Source organism: Centroberyx affinis, unplaced genomic scaffold (genome assembly GCF_046629955.1).
Source record: "Centroberyx affinis isolate AG114_WGS23_722 - 3 ecotype Tasmania unplaced genomic scaffold, CSIRO-AGI_Caff_v1 ptg001311l_1, whole genome shotgun sequence".
Classification (NCBI taxonomy): Eukaryota; Metazoa; Chordata; class Actinopteri; order Beryciformes; family Berycidae; genus Centroberyx; species Centroberyx affinis.
The window spans coordinates 191,908-211,678 of record NW_027279816.1 but is presented as its reverse complement, the minus strand read 5'-3'; the positions used below and the strand labels follow the sequence as shown (position 1 = coordinate 211,678).

General features: G+C 41.0%; 1 protein-coding gene across 2 annotated transcripts in view; it reads right to left on the bottom strand.

Moving 5' to 3' along the window:
• The window catches only part of cpne5b (copine Vb), a 120,836-nt gene that overhangs the window by 60,537 nt on the left and 40,528 nt on the right, over nucleotides 1–19,771 (bottom strand). Inside the window, exons 4-7 of one of the 2 annotated variants that reach the window (XM_071525624.1) lie at nucleotides 18,215–18,318; nucleotides 16,654–16,693; nucleotides 15,719–15,733; nucleotides 14,720–14,796 (exon numbers count right to left, since the gene is read on the bottom strand). In XM_071525624.1, the coding sequence (XP_071381725.1) occupies nucleotides 14,720–14,796; nucleotides 15,719–15,733; nucleotides 16,654–16,693; nucleotides 18,215–18,318 (236 nt within the window). The remainder of the gene's footprint in view (nucleotides 1–14,719; nucleotides 14,797–15,718; nucleotides 15,734–16,653; nucleotides 16,694–18,214; nucleotides 18,319–19,771) is intronic. The other variant, XM_071525625.1, reaches the window with a different exon arrangement.

Below are 19,771 nucleotides of genomic sequence, written 5' to 3'. Positions count from 1 at the left end.
TGATTCTGGCTACCTGTCTGCCTGCCAGGTGCATCTCTCTGTTTGTTTGTGTCTGTATTTCTTTATCTTTATCTCTCTTTCCATTTTCAATTTCTCATCTCGGCCCTCCCCATTCTTCCCTCACCTGTCACAAAGCCACACATCTCTTTCTGTTGGTATGGCTACCAGCTATTTCTAACCCAGGCTTGGAGTGCGCCCCGCTCCACTGTGACTCGTCGTTACCTATCTAGGATATGCAGATGCACATTAACACAGGAGGAAAAAAAAAAACGTCTGCTGAAGCAACTCCAGTTGGCGTCTTCTCTGGCTGACATTTTTGTGCGATAAGGCTCCTGTGTATTTTTAGCTCCTCTGAAAATACGTGACATTTTGTCTCTTGTGTATGAGAGTTGAGTTTTCGGCTTTGTGAAGCCTAGATTTTACGTTGTTGACTGGCTTTGTGGTTGAGTATTTCTGATAATAGTCCAGTTAGCTAGTATGGCTTTATACTAGTCACAAGCTACCATAGCCTTGAGACTAGTGTTACCATAGCGACTGGGACAAGTTTAAGGAAAGTGTTAATGGAGATTTGTAGTAATTTTCACATCTTCTCTAGGAGTTGTGCCTGCATGTGCATGTGTATGTATGTGTGTGTGTCCGCGTGTGTGTGGCGTGTGCATTATGCATGTGCTTTAAGTGTCTGTCATATATAACAACAAATGATTGCTTTGTGTTTTTTATTTCACTTATTCCATTCCAAGGGTAACCGTTGTCCTCTGGAAAGCTGACATTGCTTCTCTTTTACACACATATATACACACACACATACAGTATATACACACATGACACACAAACTGTTAGCAAGCGGACATCATAGACACAGCAAGGTAGAAAAGATGAAAAATGTGCAAGGATGGCTAATGTGAGCACCTCAGGATTCAGACAAGGATCGACCCCCAAACTGTCTTAAAATACAGACAGACAGACAGATACACACAAACAGACACACACACACACACACACACCGCCATCTGTTTTCCTCCTCCTCTGGCACTCTGGCATGGTGTGCTAATGGAGATCTGGTACAGTGGCTTGATAAAGCTGTCATATTGCCTCTCTCTTTCCAGCAGAGCGCGATAAATCAAGTCTTTCCAATGGCATCACTTTCACAAAGAGACTTCTGTGTGCTCACACACGCATACGCACACAATACATGAGGTCAGTGTGCTTCGGCTCAGGCCGTGGGAGAGGCTATTCATAGCTTCTTAACACAGTCTCTTCACCTATCCCTCTCTGTTTCTTTCTCTCATGTATCTCTCTCTCTCTCTCCCTCTCTCTCTCTGTCTCTCTCTCTTTCACACTCACACACATACACATACACACACATTTGTCTTCCTTTATTTTTAACTGCTTTGTTCATGTAATGCTTTTGAAGCTTTTTTGTTTGTTTTCCTATTGTTTTTGAATAATGGATTTAAGTGTATTATTAATTTCATAGAGCTCTGCTTTGTTCACAGAGCGCATCACAAAACAGGTCGCTCTCAGTTCTCTTCATGAACACACACACATGCACACACACACATCTCTCTCTCTCTCTCTCATTAGACTATTGGTGCTTCCAGTGGATCCAGTAGCAGTGCTCTTATCAGTTAGTGTTCTCTCTCCAAGGAAGCCTTCATTGGTGGTCCATGTCGCTGCCGCAGGAGTAATGTCTGTTCTGGAAATAACTGCACTGTGGGAGTGGGTCTTCTTCAAGACAAAGATCATACAGTAAATATGAGGTATAAGACTCCTTTCCTTGGGGGTTTTGGTGGTCAGAGAAGAGTAATGGCCAAGAGCGTAATTACTACTAGAGGGTCTCCTTTTCCACATGAGTACCTAACCTCTTCCTCTCCTCCCTCTCTATCTGTCTACTCTCCCCCTCTCCTTCTCCTAAAGGTCTTGGGTGATGGGTAGCCAGTGGTTTTTACTGAGGCTGCAGCTGTCTCTCTCTCTCCTGGGTGTTGTACATTGAATAAGGCTAGTTTGTTACCCTAGCCCCTTCCACAGAGGGGAAAATCAGCTTGTTCTTGTAAAAAGGTTCCGGACCTGCATTTTTGGGCCCAGCAATATGCCTTCAGTCAGACTGAAGGCAACTTTTGTGGGAAGTTGCTAGTTCTCACTAACTCCCAACCTCCCAACAGTTTTTCCAAAGTTTAAGGATGGTTGTCATATTTTGATTTCCTTAATAAACATCACTTTTAAACTTATAGGCATGGTCAATTAAATGTTGCTGCAAGCTAACTTTCTAAATAAACATGTTCAAATTTTAGTAGGCAAGGCTCCAATTTGGCAACTAATGATATCTGTGTGTAAATAATGTGTAGTATTTTTCATACACACACAACACACAAAGCGAGCAGTGAAATGACACTAGAAAGGCCAGACTGTTTACTGTTGAATCTCATTTGAATTTCTAAACTATGATGGAAAAAAATTTGTCAATAAAAGACGGAAAACCACAAATAGGAAATGACCAGTAAAATTAGCAAGTTTAACTATGGGTAACCTGTATCTCTAACCTGTATTTATTTTCTGAGTCAATTTTTTGAATTATAAAAACTGCAGGCATTTATCGGAGAGATCAGATATTTTGATGGCATGTGGGATTGTGGAACAGTTTGAAAGAAAAATGCTGAGAATACCTGCAATAGACCGAAAGGACTTACGTGCCTTTGTTGAAAAATGATAGTATTATGCTAGGAATGAGGACCCATTTCAAGAGCCAGTAAAAAGAGATTCTCCTAATTCAACAGCTTCAGAAAGTTAGATGTATGCAAAGTTACTGCCATGTTAGCTACATCTATCTCTGGGAGACATCCAACTACAAAAGAGAGAAAGAGAGAGAAGGGAAATAACAGAGAGGGGGGTGGGAGAAACCTATGAGAACTGAAAATATCCAAGTTGTTGAAAGCATTTAACTTTATTGTGATTGCCTTGCCGTGGGTGTAATAGACCACATTCATACCACTGAGCTCAGAGTGAGTACGCTCACTGCTCAGTAACAGCCACACACTGGATCTGTGTGGAGAAGATGTGATTTCCCACTACCTACTTGAAGTGCCATCAAATTTGAAGCATATATTATATTCATGTTACACTAAATTAAATGATGAGGACTGTGGGATTTAGCCAGACTTTGGACTATAAGTCATACTTGGAAACCAATACTAGGGATGACTGTGAATAGAGACAATATGAATGATAACAGCTAGGTCTTGCAGTGTATAGTGCTTTTCATAGACTCAAAACCTCTGGATTCAAGTTTAAACTTTCAATGCAAGAGCAAAAGTTAGTTGTTCTCTAGTCTCTGAGAGTGAGACAATGGACTATCAAGACAAGTAACAAATATAATATTCACATATTAATATCACATTCCAAAAACTGTCAGCTACACTGCTCTGCAGGAGTATCAAACATAGACACTGTGTGAATAAAATTGGATACTGACCCCAAAGATATTATGGTATGGATGTAAACATCCCCAGCCGTCGCTTCATGCAGGAGTGCCTGGGGCCAACCGTTAGAGACAGGCAGACTGCGGTGTCTGGCTTGGTTTGTCATCATACCCAGTTGGGTATTCTGCCTCTGCACACATGCCTCTATTCACATTCACAAATCATTTCCTTCCATTTCGCTACACTGCTCTAGTAATCTACATTGACATTCGGGGAATACAGAAACCGTAAAAGGCCAAGCTCGCTCGAACACACCTCTTCCCCCCTCTTCGCCCCCTCCCACCATCTTCCTTGTCTCTAGTCTGTGCTTTTCATCTTCACTCCTCTCTCCTCTCCCTCTCCCTCTCCTCTCCTCTCATCTTGTTCCTTTGCCTCTGTTCTCCTTTACTTGCTCTAGTCCTCCGCCATCTTCATTTCATCTCCCTCTCTTCCATGAGTGGTACTCGACATCTGCACCCTTACTGCAGAATGCACGTCTCAAATATGCCATCTACTGAATATTCCATTTACAAACACAATACTCATACTCTGCATTAACTGAAGGGTTATAAACTCCATTGTCTGGACCGGCAGCGATACATAGTCATCATAAAACAAAGGGGAATACTATAGTGCATGGACAACACAATCTTGTTTAACTGTAAAGTAAGAAAACTGACAGTGTGCCATGACACACTGTAGTAGCTGACTGTGGGTGGCAGCCTGAAGGTGAGGGAGGGAAGCATTGTGATCTGAATCTCTGAACCAACTGTGGAAATCTGGGTGTGTGAAGTGAATGATTACAGCTCTCCCCTGCCTCTTTGTCTATCTCCTATGTGCCCTTGAGTAAGCCACTTAACCCCCATCTGCTGCAGTGAAGCTGCTCAGTGACCGTCGGTTGAAAATTGTGGTGTTTATGGTCAGTCCCCAGGATGCACATTAACTGTGTGGGTGCAGGCAGGGCATTGCAGAAAAAGAGTGGGTGTGTTCAGTCAAACCGCCCTCGATAAATAAAGGCATTAAACATGCAACATCCTATGGGAAGTCAAATGGGTCATATTTTATCTCTCTACCTTTGGCCATAGCAGTAAGTACTGGTATACAAATATTGCCATATTAACTTCTCATGTCAATTTTGTGTCAGCACACGGTTCCTTTTTGTGTCTAACATTTGCATATTATTTCCAAAGTAACACATATGGAAATATGATCTACATGATCCTACCCAATCCCCAATCCTACCCACTGTTTGCTGACTTAAAATTAACACAGCACCAAAATGAACCTTGCACCAAATTAAATGCACCACACAGGGCGGTGTTTTAAGGGACCAAACAGCAACATTGACAGCATGAATGCAGTATAGGAAGAAAGATTAAATATGACCCAATGGGCTTTCCAGAAGATATTATGTACTGTGACAGCAGACTTTCAAGTCTTTTTGTTCAGTTGTAAATGGAGTGACATTTAGTGAGTAGAAAACAAAATTTCATAAAGTGAATGCGAAGCTCATTCTACATTCCTAGACAGATTCTTAGCTGCTTAGAGAATTAAGACTGTCTACGTTTTTGTACAATTTGCTCTAGACATTTAAACGTACCTGTGTAAAAAAGACTTAGCAGCTAACCTAAGCTAAACAAATGTAGATATCAGTTTTCTGTGAATTATGAATAAAATAACATTTTCAAAAGCATGGCTGCCTTAAGTGATAGCATTGTAAAAGAATTAACTAATATAAATAATAACTTAAAAAAAATTCTTAATACATAGAAGCTAGTCCAATACTGCTACTTGTCGTTTGTTCTCAAGGAATGAGCAAGAATTTACATTAAGTAGGGAAATTAGCTGGCGATAAACCATTTGCATTCAGGCCATGTCTCTCCACCATATCTGCAGACCTGCAAATGTCTGGCCAATTTGCTATACTCTGCAATGAAGGGTTTTTCATTGCAAGCACAGCATAAACTAAAGGATCCTCTGCACAATTAATTTCTCACTTGTGTAAACACATTGTTTGCTGCCACACTAGAGCAGTACACAGGAGCGGCACACAAAATTACCTAGTTGGATAATTCCAAGTGGTGTTCCTTATGGTAACATATTTTGCCACATTTTCCTCCTCTCAGTGAGGTGCTGCTTATTGTGACTGAAAGAGAATGGTTGAGTTGCTCTCGCTCTCTCTCTCTCTCTCTCTCTCTCTCTCTCTCTGTCTCATGCACGCGCACACACACACACACACACACACACACCGACCAACCTTTCACAAACAACCCATCAAAATAATTATGTCTCATAAGGGGAAAAGAAAGAGTTGTTCTATTAAACCTTCTACCGGGGAAGAGCAATGTTGGGAATAACTGTAATTACACTACTTTTGGCAGTAACTAGTACTGTAACTAGGGCTGGACTAGACTTTTTCTGACCATGGGAGGCGATGTTAATGTGTTGAATCCCAAAGCATTTGGCAATAAATTGGTATGGCTGATGTCGGTTTTCTCTACTTGCTTGTCTAATCCAGAGACGTCTGATGATCACAGCTTCCCACAGCAGGGACTGTAGGATAGGGTCCACTTGTAATTGTTACCGGCGTACGCCGAAACTGGCCCGGGTGGGCGGAGTCAGCACTTATATTAAAACAGGCTACTCCGCGGTCTGCTTAACAAGTGCAGCATTATATATTGATATGCAAATTATCGTATGACATAATCTGGCGACTTCTAGTGACTTTCTGAGCAGTCAATAGCTACTTTCCTTGGAAAAGAGTTGGCAACACTGCTACCGGTGCAGTAATATATCTATTGAGTTTTATTGTTCCACTACTTACTTTTCATCATAGTGATAATGGGTACAATGATAGATACAATTTGACAGTTGTCTTGTCCCACACTGTGCCACAGCAACACTAAAATAATATAGCTATGAGTAATAAGAGAATTGAAGCAGACATTTAAAAGTAACGCAAAAGTTACTTTCCCTAGTAACTCATTACTTTTATTATGCAGTAATTGGTAAAGTAATTCAATTACTTTTTGAGAGAAGTAACTAGTAACTGTAACTAATTACTAATTTTCAGTAACTTGCCCAACACTGGGGAAGAGTGACGATTCAAAGAAGATCTTGACTGTTTAACCAACCAGAAATACCAGGTCCAGTAAAACCAGCATGCTTTGTTTCTTTAGTAGCACAATAGTGTAGAATACCTCCAATAGAAACCTATTTTGAAATCTATTTATTGAATCATGCAATATCCTTTAACATCCACTTATTCCCAAAATAAGAAAGATGCAAAATGAAAACAATTCACTCATATGGGTGCAGTTAACTAGGCCCTGTACTGTACTAGTTTAAATTATTTCCCTATGTAAATACAAATGACAAGAGAATTTTATTCTCTTTAATAAAACATGCATTCGGGGCCTATGGCAAGAGAGCACTGTAAAATCTGAAGCAGTCAAAAAAGAACAGAGAGCGTTTGATGTTGAGATGAAACAAATGTCTTCTGTGGCTGTAGCACTCTCTCTTTTTCTCTTTCTCTCTCTCTCTCTGTCTCACTCACACACATACACACACACTTAATTTCCCTGTCTCTTTTATTTTTTATAAATTGGTTTCATTGTCATTTTTTTTAATTAAATCTGCATCATATCAGTGATAGACAATACTGACTGGCCAATATTTTTAATACGGGGCCAATATTAGCATGATGCCATATTTCAGTCTGATCCTACTCTAAGCTACAATTGTCTTGTGAATGCTACACTAGAGCTACCGTCATCTTTAAAAGTGAAGACAGTCAAATAAACATAAAAATAAATTGTTCAACTTCATTTCATGGTTGATCTGCTGTGCAGATTAACGCAAGTCAGATTGAGAAGTGTTTTTTCAAACTAACAACTACTCTGAATGAATGTTAATTATGGACCCCATACATCAATTATTGAGTGGAATAAGGATGTAGCTGATGTTGCCAAGGAAACGCGTTCCTTACTGCAATCTTTCCGAGTGCCTCTTGTTCTGACAACTTAACTTAATATATTACTTTGAACTGATCGAAGAAAACAATAAGAACATGATTGTTAACTGTGAGCTGTGCATTGGGGAATTGAAAGTACTTGCCAATGTGTTGTGAGAGCATGTGCTGTTTATTTTGATACCAGACATGATCAATTAAGGCTTCCTCTGTGATCTTATAAGTTTACCGTATATCATGGTACCCAAATAAATGAAAGCTTGCTTACCTTGCCTTTCAGAGGTTGATGTTTAGATAACAACAGATTATGTAGCCTACTCAGTGAATGATTTCTGCACAATAAGAGTTGAATAAGATATTTTAGATGCATGTTTTATGTGGGTAACTTACTCTAATGAGTTACTTGTAATAAAGACTAACTTAAAGTAACTAGTTACAATTTATGGCAAGTAATGAAGTAAAGTAACTAGTTAGTTTCCAAAGTAACTTTCCCCAACACTGGCCAGAATACATTTCAAACTTCTATTCTTTATCTGAATCGATTTGGAGCCGATGGCAACATAATGATATCCGAGCTGCAGAGTGTCTCATTGATCCAAGGCATGTCATCTAGTTTGGCTGACTTTATCAAAGGCAATATAATTTCTTATTTATAGCTTTATGGCAGGAGAGAGATTACTCTATCCGGATCAAATCAAATGCACATCTCAGAGCGTGCCTGTACATACACAGAAATCCACACAATCCTGCATGCACATGGACACACATGCATATCCACTTTCTGGCATGTATGCAAAGGCTACGTTTACACTGCAAGCCTTAGTGCTCAATTCGGATTTATTGCTCAGATCAGATTTTTTTGTTTGGCTGTTCACATTATTTTTTAAATGTGGCCAATATCAGATTCCAGTGTGAACTGGTCACAGTCCTGAACTGACCCACATGCGCAAAAAAGAACAATAACAAAGACGTCACACGCAGCACGCTGTCGTATGGAAGTAAACATGGAGGCCACTGAAGTCAGCGTTTATGGTTTCATTTATAAGTTGATGTGCAGTGGAAGCCAGCGAATTTGTGAGCAGATGATAACGAGGATGAGGATGAGGAGAAAGAAAGACAAATTTTTACTTATGGCTTTTTGTGGAGCAATGGCTGCTACTTCTGTACGGAGGTGTGTGTGGATGCGGAGTCGGAGCCAGGAGTGGTGGGATTGTGACGTGAATGGCTTCACTGAAACAGATTTCATCCAAAATTTCACCCCAAATACTTATGAGGTCTAACACCTCACTGTCCCTCCACTGACTACCTCCATCGCAGCTGTCTTCCATGTTTGTATTCACCGAGTGACTCCCGCCAGCGCAGAACTGTGACGAATGTCGGTCTAGAGTGACGTAAAAGTTGCATGAATTCCGATTTGACTGTTCAGACTGAGGTCGCATTGCAAAAAATCAGACCTGTATCTGATTTAGGACCACATATGAAAGTGGCCCAAATCAGAATTGAAAAGATCAGATTCCATGTTATTTGTGCTGTTCACACTGTTCACACACAAACAGATCTGAGTCACATATGAGCAAAAAAATCAGATTTGGGCCACTTTTGCCTGGAGTCTGAACGTAGCAAAAAACAATCTGACATTACAATGGTTAAACTTTGAGGTGTGTGTATGTGTGTGCATGCTTGTGTGTGTATGGTTGTATGTTCTTCCTTGTGTGCTTGAGTGGCCTTGAAGGGAATCAGTAAAGAATACAGAGCGGCCACACAATCTGATACATTCATTGCCAGTCAATGTTAATTACTTCTCTGTGCCTTAAAATACAATTCAGCCTTCTCAAGATTATTACACCAGAATGCATTAACCAACAAGCGGCTCCAAAATCAATCAACATGGAAGGCTCTGCTGACTAGTGAATATTGTCTATTCTATTCTGCTCACATACTTTGTGTACACGTGTCTAATACCTGTCAGTGCTACTGTGTGACCATCACACTAACAATTATAGGTTGCTTTGAATGTCTTCATACTCTGTTTTTGTCCCTGTTTGTCTTTTACACACACACACACACACACACACACACAACCACTGGGTGGTCAAGGTTCTCACTTTCTCTCCCTCTCTCTTTCTCCCTCTCTCTTAACCTTCCGGTGCCTTTATCCATAATGAACAAGCTCAAATCCTGTACAGGCCCACAACGTGTATCTTCAATTCATTTCAATTCAATTCAATTCAATTCAATTCAATTCAATTCAATTCAATTCAATTCAATTCAATTCAATTCAATTCAATTCAATTCAGTTGCTCAGCTAGGCAACACAGTTATCAGTTAAATCACCTTATTCTACTAACGTTACTTAAATACCACAAGATAATATCGTAACCTACTGGTAAAGTTTCCAGGCCACTACAAACAATGTAGATTTTCGTAAATTAACAGCAGAGAGTGGGACTCAGTGTGGGAGTCAGTGTAGGATTTAGCCTATAGGCGACAGGCCACAGTGCTTCCAACAGGCTGACAATTAACCTGTGGCGGTGGTTGTTTAAGATTAATTACTTGTAAGAGTGGTGTGTCTAGTGGAATCCAACTAGTGATCAGGGCCAATATGCAATTAAGTCTCTGCACTGCACTCATGTTTTTTTTTTTTTATATATATATTTTATTTGAAAGCTTTTCTTTTTACAATGGGAAGAACAAACAGAAACAACCAACAAGCAAAACAGATACTCAATCACACATACACAGAGCGAAGGAAAATCGTTCCAACAAGGCCAAACAAAAACAACAACAAAAAAAAAAGAATTTAAAAATTTTTTTTAAAGAGGTTTCAGATAAGGGTCAATTCGCCATTTGGCCGCTTTTGGTCATCCCAAGCATTAAGGACTGTTGCATGGCTTTAGGAAAGCATAGAGTAGACTGAGAGCAGCCAAAGATGTCAAGTCCAGCTTCTGGTTGAATAGTGCTTTTATAAGCTTTTGAGTACAAATCAAAGGTTTTTGTCCAGAATTCAGTGAGTGATGAGCAGAACCAGAAGGTGTGAGACAGTGCCCTCTGTTGCTCGACATCTGTCATCTGTCGTGTGTGTGTGTGTGTGATTTTGTGCAACCTAGATTTGGAATGATGAAGACGGTGGACCACTTTGAACTGAATCAACTGGTGTCTGCTGCTAATGGAGCACGAGTGTATACTAGCCAGACTCTCATCCCATACAACTTCAGGTAACTCTAGCCCAGTTCACCATTCCAAGCCTCTTTAATTTTTACTGCCGAGGCCACAACACAACCACCATACACAGATACAAACATAGAGACAAGATGCCTGGAGTCAGGAGGATTCCCCAAGACATGAAGAAATTGATGTTGCCCTGGAAAGCTTTCAAAATTGCAGATCTTAGATCGGACATATAGTGCCTGGACACTTACAAATACCGTTACTATCATCACATGTGAGTTTGGAGCAAATTGTGGAATTTTAAGTTTCACAACGGGAGACTGTTGGATTGAGTACAAAGCTGCTGGTCTGTGCATCGCCAAATGACAATCATGAAGTGATGTGCACATTAGAAATCGATTTAGATCAATTTCTATACACTGACTAACTTTTTATTTTGTGCCGGGCATGCTGATATATGATGGTATTGTATGTATGGAAACACTGCATCTCGCAGCCAAAGACACCCTCTAGAGGCCGTCTCACGAAGTGTGATTACTGACTGACTGACTGCCTCTGTGCCTGACCTGAATATGTCTCTTGATGCCCAATGGCTGCTTCCTAATTACACAAGCACTAATTTCATGAAGATTAAAGCCAGTACAATTAGCTGGAAAAAGAGGTACCAGGACAAAGAGGCAGGATTAAAATACACACTCATGCATTCATGTGCCATTTACACAAGGTTTAGAATTTATAAAATCAATTAATAAAATGTGTGTGTATCTGAGACTGTGTGTGTGTGTGTGTGTGTGTGTGTGTGTGTGTGTGTCTGTATGTGTGTGCTTGCATGCACATACAGTATGTGCATAGTGAGCGGGACCGATAGAGATCCTAAATTTTCTTACAAGAAGTCGTCATGTTTGCTCAAGCTGCGAAACTTATGTGAATATATACACAGTAATATAATACTATTGACACTGAATAGTCAAGCAAAGAAATAAAGTTTTCTATACAGTACAGTACAGTATAGTATAGTGCAGTAAGAGGGGGACAGAGAGAGACAGACAGTCAAACAGAGACAGACGTGCAGCTTGTAGACACATAAGAGAGAAAGATGGACAGGGGCAGGACATGAGACAGTAAACAGACCAGAACAGGGGGCATCGTCAGAGGCTCAGGGTGGCTCATAACAGCATGCCCAACAGAATGGCATAAGTCACTCCTGAGACAAGGATATATTGCATTGTTGTGTCTGTATGTGTGTGTGTGTGTGTGTGTGTGTGTGTGTGTGTGTGTGTGAGAGAGAGAGAGAGAGAGACAGAGAGAGACAGAGAGAGACAGAGAGAGAGAGAGAGAGAGAGAGAGAGAGAAAAGGCAAAAAGAAACAGGTAGAGAGTGAACGAGACAACAGGTCGAGTGAGATAGAGACGTGAAAAATGAAAAATCTGATCTGAAAAGCCTCTCCCATTGGCTGAGAAAAGCACACACCAAGCACACTTCCAAACAATGGATTACAAATGACTCCTCATTAACACAGAAACATGAAAACAAACCCCTCTGTTTGGCATATACACCAGTGCAATGCATCACTTTTTGTGTATGTGTGTGTATTTGTGTGCGTGCATTTGTGTGTGTGTGTGTGTGTGTGTGTGTGTGTGTGTGTGTACAGTATGTGTTGCTGTGTGTTGTGCTTTTGTTTCTGCTCACTGCTTATCTGTGCCTGCTCTGGTTTGTGTGTGTGTGTGTGTGTGTGTGTATGTGTGTGTGTGTGTGTGTGGTCGTGTGTGTGTGTGTGTGTGTGTGTGTGTGTGTGTTCAGGTGTGCCTCTGTGTGTGTCTCTCTGCTCCTTTATCCCAATAGCTGTCCCCCTCAGAAGATTAAACACAAGCGCCGCACAACCACTCCAATATAACTTATGAAGTTGCTGATCAACATTTCCATTGAAGTTCACACGAGCCTCAGGGTTTCACACATCTCCACTAGGCTTATCTGCACTTCAAGGCCCTGAGCAAAACCACTTCGGGGGTAAACATCTGATGGCCTTTGATTACAAGGAACGGGATGTACATATGCACCAGAATCACACCCTTGGTCACACCAGTCACAACCCTGCCTACACATCCTGGCCCACACACCCTGCCACAGTGTCAGTCAGCTGAGCCACACAGTGTGGTCATTCTCTCCAAGCTGGGGTCTGTCTCACATAGTCAGGGTCTCTTTGCAGTAGCTGGCTCCACAAAACCTAACAATGTCAGTCCCGACTAACAGGTTGCTCGGTCAACCCAGGATCCAACTATGAGCGTGTTCACATAAAGGAGGCGGGGTTTGTAACAAATAGCCAATCACATCCAGAGCAGTATTTCAGATAATATGAAGCTATCATCTCTGTGAAGAAATTAGGTTGTTGTGGCGGCAAAATGAATATGGTTGAGCAGGGAAAATGAAATAGAATGTAAGCACACATATAGCATATAAAAAAATGTGCAATAAAAATAGCAGAAAAAATTAAATAATAAAACAATAAACTGAGGCTGTGAAAAAATTTTGGGAAATATTGGTGCAATCTATTACATCAATCACTCTCACAAATCCTATGAAAGAATTTCAGCGGACTTAATATGCAACAGTAAATTTAATTCATTATTGGTAACTATAGTCAAATAATATAAGCTACCAGCTAGTGGGCAAATGCTCTGCATGTATTATATCTCTGATCTAATAATTCATCAGGTAAAGAAAAAAAGGCTCCTTCCTTCTTACTATCTGTGCACCAAAGTCCACAGGATCTTAGGAGTGGTGACGCCATTTTTCCAGAGAGTTAATTGGCTTTTTATACTTTTGGATCCAATTGCCTGAACATAAGCTGCTCCATGGCTGTGCAGCCCAAGTTACCATGGTGATGTGCTGCACCTAGAAGTGAGCCACCGTCATGAGGCCGAAAAGCCCAGGGTTAAACCCAAGGTTAACCCGCTAACCCACTGATCTTGCTTCGTGAAACAGACCCCAGGTCTTTGTAAACTTGCCAAAAGTGTCTGATAGCAGCAAGCCTTTCCTCTTTCCTCTACCATCTCATCTCATCAGTCCTGGGAAAAAGACATACCACACAGCCAAGTAGCATCTTCTTGAACCATGGACTAATGTCAATGGTAAACTGGCAAATCATACACTGGCAAATCATACATGATGGATGTATAAAGACAGATTACACGGTGCCCCATTAACACTATGGGCTCTATTTTCATGACAGCGTGTGGCGGATGGTGGGACTTTGTGCCGGCAAAATGGCATTTTCTTCTGGCACACACAGGTTTTTTTTCTCACCTGCGCCCGTTTGATATTTTGGTGACTTGCCGTGAACTATGACTGCCTCTGACTTTGCACTTTGCGCTGTGCGCCATTGATTCATGAAAATAGAGCCCTACATGTTTCTCTCAGCCAGTGCGAGAGCACAAGCTGAGGAGACAAGCAGTAATTTGGGTAATTTTGCTCTGCGCTTCGCCCTTTTCTTTAATGACAATAATTATCCGTAGAAAACATCTGTAGGATGTGCTCTGTCTCCCCTCCCTTGGTCTCTTTCTTTGTCCGATCAATGTGTCTGTCTTTCCCTCTCTTGTCTCCTTCCAAATCACCCACACACCTCTCCTCCTCCTCTCCTCCTCCTCATGCACTTTCATACACTTTCACTTAACCAGGCTAGCCCCTCGAGAAATCCGCACCTACTTTGGTCCATTTAATTTTGGGAAGCAAAAGACTAATTCCAAATGAAGCCAAGCTTTCAATCCAGTCCTGTCTACCTCTGTACTCTCCTGCTAGCTAATGTAAAGCAGCTTGGAAATGGCTGAATGAAAAATAGCCATGTACTTGATCACAAATCACACCTTCATTGTACCACCCCAAACTCACGGCACACATTTCTATTACATTCAGTTAACTTCAGTGCAGTTGATGTATATTGTACCTGAAAGATAATTACTGATGCATACCATGGGATGGACTTGGTGATTGAGAATGACTCTGATTCTGTACGCAGGTCCAAAGCATGTTTTCTAGGTCTTCCCTTCTTAACACTCTACCCTCTTTCCACAATCATAGTTTGAGTCAGAGGTTTTTCACCAATGAGGAAATGGTTGAAACTCTCACTCACCCCAACGGCTTCTCCAGTCGACTGGCTGGTGATCCAACAATCTCCCCAAGAGTGCAGAACATCTGACCCAAAAAGTCCTGCAAGGAAGGAAGGAAGGAAGGAAGGAAGGAAAGAAAGAAAGAAAGAAAGAAAGAAAGAAAGAAAGAAAGAAAGAAAGAAAGAAAGAAAGAAAGAAAGAAAAAGAAAGAAAGAAAGAAAGAAAGAAAGAAAGAAAGAAAGAAAAAGAAAAAGAAAAAGAAAGAAAGAAAGGAAGGAAGGAAGGAAGGAAGGAAGGAAGGAAGGAAGGGAAGCCAGGTTGGCGTAGGTAGAACAAATGAGTGTTAGGGTGCAGGTGTACACAATAGAAGCCATGGGTTAATGAGTTTAAGTTGTGGAGGGTGACAGACAACAGGGAGAAGGTGAAGTCAAGGAAACAAGGGGTTTCAAAGGATCAAACATGTCACAACAGTAAGGCGATTTTCCAAAACAGCGGGGGGTGGGGGATTAATGTAGGGAAGTTTTCAGAGACAGAGAGACATGGTTTCAGCTACAATCATCTCTTTCACCAGACTCATTCTCTCACTATAACCCAGCACTGATACGCTAAATTTGACTCTCAACTTTTAAATCGAAGAGCCAGAAAAGACGCAGAGTCCCGCCCTGTTTTTGGTTTTATCAAAGTTCTGTCTAATCACATAATATGCATGCAAACCAATGAGTCCCTAACTTTGACCTAAGTAGTGTGTTTAATTTCAGGGAGATCCCTGGTCTGCCATGTCCACTGATTCCACTCACTCCTGCTCTAAATAATAGCCAAACCTTGTTCCTGGAAATAAAGAGTGGAAGATCTCATCGTGTCTCTATAGTAGTCCTTGCTTAAGGGCTATTCAAATAAATTTGATTTGATTGCTACAGTACTGAGCCCGTAACAACAGATCCTTCTTCAGTGAAGGATCATTAATCTGGGGAGAGAGACAGCAGCCATACAGTGTCAGAAGTGAGAGAGATGCTGGGACCTACGTTGAGTTCGGCGGGCTTCCGGAAAGGTTGGGCAGGCAGCAGCAACAACAACAACAACAACAACAATAACAACAGCAGAATACATCATATACCAGGAGCACAACACTATACAATACCTAGCACTCCTAGCACTGCTCAAATGAGGACGTGAAAGAGACAACATGCTGTGCCAGAGCTGTAAGCAAACTAAAAATATGACGACACTGAAATTAGAGCTAGTGATGGAAAAATGCAAACCCTTGTTATCCAAATACATCAAATAATCTTTAAAACTGATTATTTTGAGAACAAATGTTCCTGCCAATGCTTTTTGTCACCATAGTTTCCAGCATTATTAAATCCAACCATTGCTTATCTTTTTCTAATGAAAAGAAATGGCCTTGTCATACTCCAATATATTGATTTTTTTATGGAAACTAATGGTTAAAAGCATTGTACAATCGAAGCTCTTCTACATGATTGTACAGCATTGCACAATGCCTATTACTACACTACTACTGCTAATACTACAGCTAATGAAACAAATAAAAAACAACTCTTTCTTAGACATATTGCAAATTGTATGTTCAACTACAGCATGTATAATCCTGTAAAAGCATGAGAAACCACACTGTATAATCAGACAAAACTATAGACATTCTTATCATTTTGTATTTGGATGCTGCTAAGAATCAGGCAATACAAAAGGTTTGTTTTTTTCCATCATGGAGATAGCATGCAGCAGGCACCATCCAATCAAAGATAACAAAAAAAAATCATCCTCACCATTAAACCACTGATAAAGAGAGTTTGACCCATCTCAGATCAATTTAAACACTACATTCCAACAAGCAATATTCAGTGGCAAGCCATTTCAGCCATTCATTGAGTTTTTGCTCAAGAGACTGGCCTCTGTTTATCTGTGGCTCAAGGTCAGAATAGGTACGTGCACTCACATGTTTGGATAGGTCTGGGCTTTTGGAGTCAACATCATACCTGAAAGGAAACAAAATAAGAGTAGCACAGCCAGACTTACTGCAAAAACTATAGAGGACTCTCTTATCTTGATATGCCCTTAAAGGAAAGCTCTATACCAACACTAATGATATTTATTTGTATTTGTATACTTTATTATCCCCGTGGGGAAATTTGTCCTCTGCATTTGACCCATCCTATACACACACTAGGAGCAGTGGGCAGCCGCAGTACAGCGCCCGGGGACAAACTCCAGTTCTTTTGCCAGTGCCTTGGTCAGGGGCACTGACAGGAGTATTAACCCTAACATACATGTCTTTGATGGTGGGAGGAAACCGGAGCACCCAGCAGAAACCCACACAAACACGGGGAGAACATGCAAACTCCCTTCCTGCTGTGCGGCAACAGTGCTAACCACTGAGCCACCGTGATCTGTCATCACTCTGAGCAGAAGGGATATATTCTCAGCATATTGCACTTCCATCCCATATCTGTCCTTTCACATCTTAATGTCTATGGGGTAGAGTAATAGGGGAAGGTTTTGACAAGACCTTTCCTCCTCTTCCATAATAATGAGTAGTGGTCCTGATCTGATTTGCATGTGAATGTAAAGCGATGAAAGAAGGGGAAATGGAGCATACGGGGTGTACTAAGATTAAACATCTGATGAAACGATAGATCTTGTTAGCCCAGAGATTAATCAGGCTCAGCTAAGGTCTCCACATGGAAAAATCAGTTGATAAGGTGTGCAAACTACATTTGTGTTTCTTTCTATAAACTGAAAAGGAAGATCAAATGATACAGTTGCCAAGCCTCTGCAATTTATTTTATATTCTGTGTTGGCGTAGCTGCATAGGATATAATTGTCATATAAAAAGCAGGATGTGCTGAGGGTCAGTCTACTGAGAAGTTTCAAAGAGGCCTGGAAGCTCAAAGGACTGAGGAAATGACTGTTTATGTGATTTCAAATGGAGATGAATCGCATCCATGAAAGAGCTGAAGAATGAAGTACAGTAAGTGCCCAGCTATCATTCAGTGTGTGTGTGTGTGTGTGTGTGTGTGTGTGTGTGTGTGTGTGTGTGTGTGTGTGTGTCAGGGTCCAGTCCATAAAAGGCTGGAAGTTCACCCTATCAGCTCACCAACCTCACAGCCAACATGGGAGTATGATAATCTTGACCTAAATTTTAAAAAAATTACTACTCATATCAAACAGAAAATAAAATGGTAAAGACAGCATGAGTGAGAGAGTCAGCAAGACAGAGAGAAAGAGACAGACACAAAAACAGAGAGAAAGACTGCCTTGAACAAAAGCTTGGTGAATTCCATGAATGATTATAATTATGAATGATATGAAAATTGTTAGTGTGTCACAAAACTTTTTCTTCAGAGTAGGCCAACTGTAGGGTCGGGACTCTTGATCAGCGCAGAACAGAGGAAGAGGCAGAGTAAAAGACAGCGAAGGAGGAGAGAGGGTTAGAGGAGTAGGCAGAGCGTTAGCATGATCGGGGCCACAGGGACACGACTTCAAAGGGAATCACTCACAAGTCAAAGCGAAGGTTCTGCTTCTCTTCGAAAAAGTAGTCCAAGATGTACTTTCGAACAAAGTCAGGGTTTAGTGTGTTGTCTATCACCTCCGTTCTGCCAAACTAAGAAAGGAGGAAGACAGATAGAGATTGAGAGAGATAGAAGGATAGGAAAGGGATAGAAGGAGAGCAAAATACCAAAAATTAATATAAGAATATAGTTAGTAGTGGCGACACTGGATAATTGGGTTAAATGGCTTGTCATTGTTGGCTGTTGGCTGATATGGGGGGGGGGGGGGGGAATTAGTCACTAAAAATTAGTCACACTAAAGATTCTGGTAGACTGTTCGGTGCAGTTTATTCTTGGGGGTATGTTCAGAAGCTAACTGCTCCTTTTGGCTATTTTTCAGTACATTGTGGTGGAAAATTTCTTCATTCACTGCAATGCTATACATTTCTACACAACTTGCACTTGTTTAATGTTGTAATGTTGTTTTAATGTTGCTCTAACGACAAAGTGTTGGACGTTAGACTGAAGAATTGTTCCACAACGTTAACGCTGTTGTCGTTCTTGAAAAATTAAGTTAGAATTTTTCCACATATGATTGATTGACGTAGGTTTCCATATTTTGTGTGCGAATGTAAGGGCAGATATTTATTCTTGGAAATTGTGAATGTACAATTGATATACTTAGCTTATACATAGCTTTCACTTACTTGTCCTTATTTCTCTCTCTCTTTCCCTCTCTCTCTCAGACTCACACTTGCACATGCAGACACACAAACATTCACGCTCAACACATACACATTTACAGATTACACCGGCCTGATTAGCAAAGGTGCTATGAGACACTGGTGCTGTGCAGAAGAAGCCAGGGGTGTGTTTCCTGGCTCCTTGATCCTGATTCCTCTCCCACATTAATTGCAGAACCAGGATCATCCACTAATCAACCCATAGAGAGAAAGGGAGAGGGAGTGAGAGACATGCAGAGAGAGAGACAGAGAGAGAGCTTGAGAAAGAAGGGGGGTGGGTGGAGGGAAGAAGAGAGAGGAAGAGAAATGGCTGAAGAAGCAGGAAGAGCAGGGGAAGAGGGAAGAAAAGGAGTAGGGGGTAGGAAAGCAGGGGGGGGGGGAGTGGGAGTGAGAAAAGAGTGGGAAGGGAGAGGAGAAGAAAGGTGATGATTAAGGCCTCCTAATTACTGGGATTCTCACTCCCAAAGTACCAAATCCAGAGAAAATGCCAGTGAAAGGCTGGCACTGACCCAACAGCACTGCTCACATACACACAGTTATTCCTAAAGCTGAAAGGCAGTCCCAAGGATGAAATACATAATAAATCCTTAAATACCTCCTAAAATAACTCCCTTTGATAAAAAGCATTCATTCTAAGGACTCCGCATACCCTTAATTTTACATCAAAATTTAGTGTAACAAGTTAATGCTTGGGGGCCTAGCAGTGTGACTAAGCTATACCATAGAAAACGCCCTTGGGCCACTGCATTTTTTTCACACAGCTATTTGTGTTGATGTATGAATAATTCAGTTACAGGAAAACATAGCTAGCTTTTCCAAAAAA